Here is a 10,476-nt window from a genome sequence, read left to right as displayed (position 1 = left end):
GGACTTGTTGGGCCGAAGGGCCTGTTTCCACACTGTAATGTAATCTAATAATCTAATCTAAAAAAAATCTAATAATCTATATTTTACAATTCCAAGTACCCTCTCCTCAATTACCATCAATCTCTCCAAGTCCTTGTTGGCCTTTTTCTCCTAATTGTTCTTTCTAATAGCTAACACTGATATTGAACTGACCAATCTGCTGTATGAATCTCTTTATTCCCTTTCTGGAATAAGGATGTCCCATTTTCAATCTCTGAGCGCTTCCCCTAAGCAGGTTGTTCTGCCATAATGTGCGTTTCATTAAAGCAAATTCGCTATAATGGGATTGACAAACTGGGGACATTTCTAAAGCATGAACTTTTAAAACGTGTTGACTGTTGTGTGATTACAATGCCAATTTTTTATAAAAGTGCGATTTTTCTATAACACGGGGTTGCACAAGAATGCAACCATCGCGTTACAGAAGAAATAGCTGTATTTTCAGAGAACCTTTTTTATTCATTCACAGAATGTGGGTGTGATTGGCTAGGCCCCTATTTCTTGCCCATTTCTAATTGCCTAGAGGGCATATAAGAGCCAACTACATTGCTGTGGGTCTGGAATCCCCTGTAGACCAGACCAGGTAAGGATGGGAAATTTTCTTCCCTAAAGGACATGTGCGAACTCTGCCACCTACTTTCCCTTCCAATCTGAGATGCAAGTTGGCTGGACCAGGAAGCGTAGCACAGCTTTTCTGATGTATCCTGCCAATTAATTTTCACTCTATCTATTATTTCCATTGTCTTCCCATGTGCTGATATTTTATCATCATCCTCCTATTTAAAAACTGATTCAAAGCTCTAAGTGTTCTAATCTTGCCCAGTGCCTCTATATGTAAATCACCCTATTTGTCCCAGTATGTCCTTGTCTGTTGTCTTTTGATTTGCAGGTGATGTTTACTCAGAATAGCATGGTTCTATTACAGTTTTTCATGTGATTGAACAGACCAGCTCTTAACCTGTAAATCTTTGGCTAAGTGGGGCAAGACATCCACCAATTGGAGTGCACGATTGTCACTGTTCTACCTTAGGATGTTTCTCCTGGCTGTGACTCGTGAATGAGGGACATCAGTTATGAATAAGGTTGGCCATTAAGACTGAGTTGAGGTGCAGTTTCTTCATTTAGAGGACAGTGAATATTTGGAATTCTGTACCCAAGCAAACACTGGAAGCTCAATCATTGAAAAGGTTCAAGACAGAAATTTATGGAGACCAGCATTAAGGGATATGAAGATAGTGTGGGGAAAATTGTATTGAGGTGGTGATCAGCGATGACCAAGAATGGTAGCCATAATGTAGAGGTGCTGGTGTTGGACTGGGGTGGACAAAGTTAAAAATCACACAACACCAGTTTATAATCCAACAGGTTAATTTGGATGTACTAGCTTTTGGAGTGCTGCTCCTTTATCAGATAACTGGAGCAGGATCATAAGACACAGAATTTATAGCAAAAGATCACAGTGTCATGCAACTGAAGCAATATATTGAATAAACCTAGATCGCTGTTAAATCTTTCATCTTTAAGAATTGGTTGCAGGTTTCGATTCACATTCTCAAGATAACTTAAGGTTTTATTAAAAAAAGTGACATCTCCTCTGAGACAGTATATTAAAGGGGTGAGGTTAGAGTCTGTATGTACCCCATCTTGAGTCAGACCGGTTCTGTTTCCAAAGTGGGAACTTATAAAAACTTGTGTGGTTTGACTACCTGCGGATTGTGTACTTTTTGAGCAAAATAGAATATGTTTGTAAATATAAACCTGCAGATATGAATTCATCCCACAGACTTATATGTATGTGTATGTGAGGAGGGGGAGAGAGAGTGCGAGTGTTTGTGTGTGCTTGGTAGAGTGTGTACGTGACTGTGACTGAGTATAACCCTGTGAGAGGATGTGTTCATGGTTGACAGTGTGGGGTGTGTGTGTGTGTGTCTGAGAGAACGTGTGTATGAGAGAGGGTCTGCATGAATGTGTGAATATGTAAGAGTCTGTATGTGTGCTTGTGTGTGTTTGAGAGAGTGTATAGTATCGTGGGGTCATCTGTAGTGTCACATGAACCCAAGGTCCCTGTTGAAGCTATCCTCATGGGACTGATCTCGGCTACCAGCCTCTGCTCGGCCACTCTGCATTGTTGCGTCTCCAAAGTCCACCTTGGAGGGTGGTCATTCAAAGATCCAAGGTCGAATGTCCCTGACCACTGAAGTGTTCCCTGACTGGGAGTGAATATACCTGAAAATGTGTTGCTGGAACAGCGCAGCAGGTCAGGCAGCATTCAGGGAACAGGAGAATCGACTTTTCGGGCATAAGCCCTTCTTCAGGAATTCCTGAAGAAGGGCTTATGCCCGAAACGTCGATTCTCCTGTTCCCTGGATGCTGCCTGACCTGCTGCGCTGTTCCAGCAACACATTTTCAGCTCTGATCTCCAGCATCTGCAGACCTCACTTTCTCCTCCAGTGAATATTCCTGTCTGGTGATTATGGTGCCGTTGTCGTAGCGTCTGCTTGATCTCACCATTGTGCCATGCCTTGGGGCATCCTTGCCTGCAGCATACTAGATAGACAACTTTAGCTGAGTCACATGAGTGGGTGGTGTCCCCACGTGTAATGGTGGTATCCATGTTGACCATCTGACATATCTTGCAGTGGTTGCCATGACAGGGGTATATGGTGTTTTGGTTGATGTCCTGAAGGCTGCGATTAATGGTCTTTCCAAGGTTTGGCGGTTGTTTAAAGGTGAGGAGTGGAAGCATAGGGGAACGTCTTTCCTACCTTCATCGTGCTTATCCTCATCGATAATGTGTTGCAAGCTGCAAAGAACATGGCGTAGTTTCTCCACTCTGGACAACGAAGCATACCATTGGTTGCATCCCGTGTCTGGCTCCTGAGGAGTTCATTACAGTTTCTCACTGTGGCACATGGGAACTAGTGATCGATGAATTGAGCATTGTACCCTTTTCTTATGAGGGTGTCCTTCAGCACCTTCAGGTGTCTGTTGCTTTCCTCCTTATTTGAACAGATGTTGTGTATGCGTAGGGCTGGTTTTAGATGTTTAGGTTGGAAGCTAGAGAAGTCCAGCATTGTGAGGTTATCCATGGGTTTGTGATAAAGTGAGATACTGAAGTGCCCATCCTTAATACAGAATGCGTGTGTCCAAGAATGAGATTGATACGAAAGAGTAGTCCATGGTAATTCTGATGATGGGATGAAACTTGTCGATATCACTGTGTAATTGTTTCAGTGACTCCTTCTCATGGATCCAGAGCAATTAAATGTCGTCAGTATATCTGGTGTATAGTCTTGGTTGGAGGACAGTAAAGATGTCTTGTTCGAACTTGTGCATGAAAATGTTGGCATATTGGGGTGCAAATTTTGTCCCCATGGCTGTTCCATGTGTCTGAGTGAAGAACTGGTTGTCAAAGGTGAAAATGTTGTGGTCGACGATGAGGCGGATGATTCGGAGGATGGTGCTCGGAGATTGGCAATTGTTGGTATCGGCTACTGAGGCTGTTGCAGTGATGCCGTCATCGTGGGAGTTGCTAGTATAGAGTGCTGTAATGTCCAATGTGATGAGGAATGTTCGTAGTTCAATTAGTCTGTGGGTGCTAGGTTTCTGTAAAAAAAATCTGTAGTGTTGCGACGGAAGCTGGGGGTCCCTGTACAATGGGTTTCAAGTCTCCCTCGACACAGCCAGAGAGGTTTTCACACAGGGTTCTGTTGCTTGACATTATAGAGATGTACAGCATGGAAACAGACCCTTCTCGTCCATGCCGATCAAATATCCCAACCCAATCTAGTCCCACCTGCCAACACCTGACCCATATCCCTCTAAACCCTTCCTATTCAAATACTTATCCAGATGCCTTTTACATGTTACAATTGTATCAGCCTCCACCACTTCCCCTGGCAGCTCATCCATACACGTACCACCCTCTGAGTGAAAACGTTGCCCCTTAGGTCTCTTTTATATCTTGCCCCTCTCACCCTAAACCTATACTCTCTAGTGCTGGACACCCAGCCCCAGGAAATGGCTTTGTCTATTTATCCTATCCTTCCCCCCATGATTTTATAAACCTCTATAAGGTCACCCCTCACTCCTCAGCCTCTAACGCTCCAGGAAAAACAGCCCAAGCCTGTTCAACCTCCCCCTATAGCTCAAATGCATAACCCTGGCAACATCCTTGTAAATCTTTTCTGAGCCCTTTCAAGTTTCACAACATCCTTCCGATAGGAAGGAGACCAGAATTGAACACAAAATTCCAAAAGTGGCCTAACCACCGTCCTGTACAGCCGCAACATGACCTCGCAACTCCAATGCTCAATGCTCTGACCAGTAAGGGAAAGCAAACCAAACTCCTCCTTCACGATCCTATCGACCTGCGACTCTAATTTCAATGAGCCTGCACTTCAAGGTCTCTTTGTTCAGCAACACTCCCTTGGACCTTACCATTACGTGTATAAGTCCTGCTAAGATTTGCTTTCCCAAAATACAGCACCTCGCATTTATCTGAATTAAACTCCATCTGCCACTCCTCAGCCCATTGGCCCATCTGACCAAGATCCTGTTGTACTCTGAGGTAACCTTCTTCGTTGTCCACTATACCTCCAATTTTGGTGTCACCTGCAAACTTACTAACTATATCTCCTACGTACACATCCAAATCATTTATATAAATGACAAAAAATAGTGGACCCAGCACTGATCCTTGTAGCACTCTACCGGTCTCAGGCCTCTCGTCTGAAAAACAACCCTTCACCATCACCCTCTGTCTTCTACCTTTGAGCCAATTCTGTATCCAAATGGCTAGTTCTCCCTATAATTCCATGAGATCTAACCTTGCTAACTAGTCTCCCATGGGTAACCTTGTTGAACGCCTTACTGAAGTCCATATAGATCACGTCCACCCCTCTGCCCTCATCACTCCTCTTTGTTACTTGTTCAAAAAAACTCAAATTTGTGAGACATGGTTTCCCACACACAAAGCCATGTTGACTATTCCTAATCAGTCCTTGCCTTTCCAAATACATGTACATCCTGTCCCTCAGGATTCCCTCCAACAACTTGCCCACCACCAACATCAGGCTCACGGGTCTATAGTTCCCTGGCTTGTCTTACCACCTTTCTTAAGTAATGGTACTATGTTAGCCAACCTCCAGTCTTTTGGCAGCTCACTTGTCACTATCGATAATACAAATATCTCAGAAGGAGCCCAGCAATCATTTCCCTAGCTTCACAGAGTTATAGGGTACACCTGCTCAGGTCCTGGGAATTTATCCACCTTTATGTTTCACGACATCCAGCACATCCTCCTCTGTAATATGGACATTTTTCAAGATGTCACTATCTATTTCCCCACATTATATATCTCCATGTCGTTCTCCACAGTAAATGCTTGTGTTGGCTTTGTGTATCTCTGGAAGGCAGTCTAGAGGTCACCTATGCGAGACGTACGTGGTTTGAGAGTGTGTAGGGTACTCAGAAGAACTGGGTCAAATGTCTTGATCAATCTGTTTAGTTCACGGGTATGTTCTTTGGTCGGATCGGCTGGTAGTTGCCTGTAGTGTTCCTAGATGTTCAGTTGGTACACTTGCTTGCAGTAGTCCTTTGTATTCTGAATGAAGATGTCTCCTACTTTATCTGCTGGTTTGATTACAGTGTTGCGATTAGCTTTGAAAGCTTGGCGCTGCATTGTGATCTACCTTGTGCATGTGGCTGATGAATGTGGCATTTAGAAGCTTCCTGACTGTTCCAGCACACGTGTCAGACCCAGGGCAGTGGCTTGCCGGAGGGGTCCAAATTGACTCCTCCTTTGGCCACTCCACTATGGATCTAGATACGAGAATGGTAGAGCAGACTCAATGGTCTTATGTTCCGACAGCTTATGTCCCATTTTGACACCCATGACCATAAAGATATTGTGCTGGAAATGTGTTGCTGGAAAAGCGCAGCAGGTCAGGCAGCATCCAGGGAACAGGAGAATCGACGTTTCGGGCATAAGCCCTTCCTGAAGAAGGGCTTATGCCCGAAACGTCGATTCTCCTGTTCCCTGGATGCTGCCTGACCTGCTGCGCTTTTCCAGCAACACATTTCCAGCTCTGATCTCCAGCATCTGCAGACCTCACTTTCTCCATAAAGATATTGTGACCCATCATCAGCTATGATTTCTTCAGCTGTACTGAATATTGTATTAATTATGTTTCTCTTGTATGCACATTTACTGTCTGACAATTGAAATGTGGAAGAGTAGTTAGAGATGAGGAGAAAATTCTTATCCTGAATCGTGAAGAAATTTTAGACAAAGGTATAACTGAATGCTGCTATAATTGGTGACTCAGACACACTTTGCACATATTCAGAGTCTTCTCTATGATTGTTGATCCATGGATAATACACAGTATCACATGTCGAGCAATTTGTTTGCTCGAAACCCTAATGTAACCGTCACAATGCTTGTACCCGATTACCATGTACTTGTTAAAATTATAACCTCTTGAGATATCTGCCTCATTTCATTCTTGCCAAAGTTGTCTAAGATTATTTAGCAGCTCTTGTGCTGTGTCAGGTCATCCTTAATAACGTGCCATTGTGCCTTCTGTCTTTGATTGTTAACCGTCTTTTCCTGAAATTGGTTTGTGTGAACAAAAAGTCATCAAATTGACCTTAACCACATTTTACCCTTCAATGTTCATACTGTCTAGAATTTCTGCAAATCCACTTGGACTGCTCAATTTGTTGAGTGTGTTTGAAGCATTTATTTTGGTGCCAGTTTTGTTGCAGACATTGAAGTGTATATGGTAGAAGTCTTTGAAATCTAAGTGGTGCACTTGTCAGTGGTTCGTGCAAAGGTATTTCCAATGATTTATCATCGGTTTCCACAGTGAATTGCTCACTGATCAAGTACATATAGAATCTAATGATTTCAAATGCTAAATCAAAAGCTGTATGTTGTAATAATTGGATTGCAAGAGAATAGGTTATTGGACGCCATTGGTTTACCATTTTGTATGATGTGTGGTCCTTGCCCATCTGAGATGCTTGTGTACTTTCTTGGGACATAGGATGCAGGTTTATGCTGACAACTCTTGTCTGAGTGTTTCAACCATATGTTGATTATCTTCCAGCCATACATATGGGATATCTTTCCTTGTGGGCTCTCTTAACGACAGTGCTCAGTTGGATAAGTTAGGTATGTACAGTGCAAGGAATGTTTAAGCTTTGTGAACTGTTATAGTCAATAATACTTTTTTTTTTCCTTCCTCTTCCATGCCTTTTCCATCTATTGGCTGTACAGGGCCACCTGCATATTGCACAGGTACCACAGGGAGAACAAGTACAAATTACTCAAGATAGTGAGGTAAGGTTGCAGCAATGCTTATTTTTGATTTCTAATCACTTTTCACAAGGACCAGTGCACCCATGACTAAATTGATGTCACTAATAGATGCTTGCAAAAATGATGCCGTTTAGGAATAACTGCAGTACACTTGGTAGAGAATGTTCGGGAAGGGTCTCTTGCTATTTATTTTACACAGGTGATGTTTCATGTTAGCTTTTCGTGTCTATTGATTTATGAGTAGGTTATGTATTTTTTCTTTTTAATATTGCTATGCTGATGCATTCTATGAATACCATTCAGAAAGCCATATTATCATAAATCTCTGGAGTACAATTATATTCCACCTGTGACCAGGCATAATGCCAATGTTATATTTTTAGTTTATTGTGAAATTTGAATTATATAATTCATTGAAAATTCCCCAAAATCCCCATCTTAATTTTGCTGTTTTTAGTGTAAAAATAAAAGCACCAGTGTTCAGCTCCAAGTTACTTTCCCCAGTGTCTTGCATACACGACATTTCAAATCTGTAGATTGGTGTTTGCCATCAATCTCATAATTATTGAGTGTGATCGAAGCGCTGTCTTTTGACCATGTGACTGTGAACGTGTTTCATTCCTCTCATTTTCCCAGAACTATTTTACTGGTTATTTACTAAACTTGACAATTGAATTTTATCTTCGGCTCTGGATTTCATTTGAATTGAAACATACAATGGAAGTTACGGTGGTAATACATGCCCTTATCTAAAATCTGTATTTTGAATTGATACAGCCTTATATTTTACTGATTACAGAAAGGTTATTTTCTTTCGATAGTGTATGGTTGTGAGGTTTCTATGTATTTCTAAATATTTTTTTCAAAACTTTCAAAATATTATTGGCTCATTATCCCTGATGTCAGTTGAATGACTTTCAGGTGGAAGTTTTATCAAATTGTTTCATTGCATGCGAACATTCAAATTAGGAGCAGACAAAGGCCATTGGGCCCCTTTTGAGTTTGCTCCCCACTCAATGAGAGCCTGATTGATCAGTTTGTGTTTTGAATTCCACTTTCCCATCTACCGTGATTAATCTTTGATCCTTGTTCGGTAAGGGAATCAATCTACTTTTACCTTAAAAATGAATGTTGTGAAACTTGAAAGGGTTCAGAAAAGATTTACAAGGATGTTGCCAGGTTTGGACGATTTGAGCTATAGGCAGAGGCTGAATAGGCTGGGGCTGTTTTTCCTGGCATGTTGGAGGCTGAGGGGTGACCTTATAGAGGTTATAAAATCATGATGGATAGGCTAAATAGAAAAAGCCTTTTCTCTGGGGTTGGGGAGTCCAGAAGTAGGGGGCATTGGTTGAAGGTGAGAGGGGAAAGATATAAAAGGGACCTAAGGGGCAACTTCTTCACGCAGAGCGTGGTGCGTGTATGGAATGATGAAGTGGTGAGGGCTGATGCAATTACAATATTTAAAAGGCATATGGATGGGTATATGAATAGGAAGGGTTGAGAGGGATCTGGGCCAAGTGCTGGCAAATAGGACTAGATTAGGTTGGGATATCTGGTCGGCATGGATGAGTTGGACCGAAGGGTCTGTTTCTGTGCCGTACATCTCTATGACTCTGACTCTGCTATTACTGCCTTTTGGAGGCAGATAATTCTGAATTTGTACTCCCCTCTGAAATAAAATTTCTTCTCTTCCCTAATTTTTAACAGCATCCCCTACAAGGGACTCCCACTCCTGACAAGGGTAAATGGTATTTTCACATCCATCAAGTGAAGACTATACTTAAACATTTCAATCAAGTGACACCACACACACTTCTAAAGTCCAGTGGAAACAATCCCAGTCTGTGAAAACTTTCCTTATAAGCTGCTCACTTGAGATGTCAATCTTGTGAAGCTTTTTTTGAACCGTCTCCAACATATTTGCATCACTTCTTAAATAAGAGACAACACATGTACATATTATTCCAGATGTAGTCTTATCGTTGCCCTGTATAACTGAAATATTCGTCCTTCCACTGGTTAATTCCTCTTGTAATAAAGGGTAATGTTCCATGAACTGCCTTAATTACTTGTACGTACCTGCATATGAATGTTTTATGACGCATGCACTAGATCCATCTGCACCTTGTAATTCTACAGTTGTTCTCTGTTTAAGATAATGTTCTGTTTATCTGCCAACTTGAATACCTTCACATTTTTCCATGTTATAGTCTATAAGCCAGTTTTTTGCTCATTCATTGAACCCATCTATATAAGTTAGCATCCTCCTTACGTCCTTTCACAACAGGCTTTCCAGTCTAGCCTTGGTATGGACAGATTTAACTGCTTTTGTTCAACTCATTGAAGTCATTGATGTCAAGTGTAAAAATTGTAGGTTCCAGGCAAGAGTGTTCAACTGCTCGTCACATTCTGCCAATCAGAAAAAGTTGCATTTAGAAATACTCTCTGTTTTCCTGCAGCAAGTAATTGTCTGTGAATGCAAGTTGTTCTGCATAAGTGCCAACAATTAGTTTATTTGATGTTCTCCATTGTCCTTCATTCTATTATCCTCATTCCCACTCCAAGTAGTAAAGTTACATAGCTACATAACCTTTGGCTAAAAGACTGTGATCAATTAAGTGACATTTTTGTTGGTTGATACCTGCTGTTAATTTTTTTTCTTTATTGCTAAATTCTATTGATGCTATATTTGATGGAAAATCATTTTTTAAACTTTGAAATCTTTCTAACTTGACACTGAAGTATGGAATCTATTCTTTGCCATCAGTCAAATATAGTGATTGCCTTTGTACTTATTGCAATTACATTTTCCATTCGAATGATTTTCCAAGACCTTTGCTTGAGTATGGGATTGACAGTGATTGTAAGTTAGGCAAAAACAATGACTACAGATGCTGGAAACCAGATTTTGGATTAGTGGTGCTGGAAGAGCACAGCAGTTCAGGCAACATCCAAGGAGCAGCAAAATTGACGTTTCGGGCAAATGCCATTCATCAGGAATAAAGGCAGAGAGCCTGAAGTGAAGGGGGGGGGTGGGGAGAAAGTAGCATAGAGTACAATAGGTGAGTGGGGGTGGGGATGAAGGTGAAATGTCAGGGAGGAGGGTGGGG

At 41.7% G+C, this 10,476-nt stretch overlaps 1 protein-coding gene across 4 annotated transcripts in view; it reads left to right on the top strand.

The window, feature by feature from the left end:
* LOC122558347 (BTG3 associated nuclear protein) overlaps positions 1–10,476 on the top strand; it is a 251,305-nt gene that overhangs the window by 153,705 nt on the left and 87,124 nt on the right. For 3 of the 4 annotated variants that reach the window (XM_043706809.1, XM_043706807.1, XM_043706810.1), the window contains exon 10: positions 7,316–7,387. In XM_043706809.1, the coding sequence (XP_043562744.1) occupies positions 7,316–7,387 (72 nt within the window). The remainder of the gene's footprint in view (positions 1–7,315; positions 7,388–10,476) is intronic. The other variant, XM_043706808.1, reaches the window with a different exon arrangement.

Source organism: Chiloscyllium plagiosum, chromosome 17 (assembly GCF_004010195.1).
Source record: "Chiloscyllium plagiosum isolate BGI_BamShark_2017 chromosome 17, ASM401019v2, whole genome shotgun sequence".
NCBI lineage: Eukaryota > Metazoa > Chordata > Chondrichthyes > Orectolobiformes > Hemiscylliidae > Chiloscyllium > Chiloscyllium plagiosum.
The sequence above is the reverse complement of the archived record's forward strand: the minus strand, read 5'-3'. Positions and strand labels throughout refer to the sequence as shown.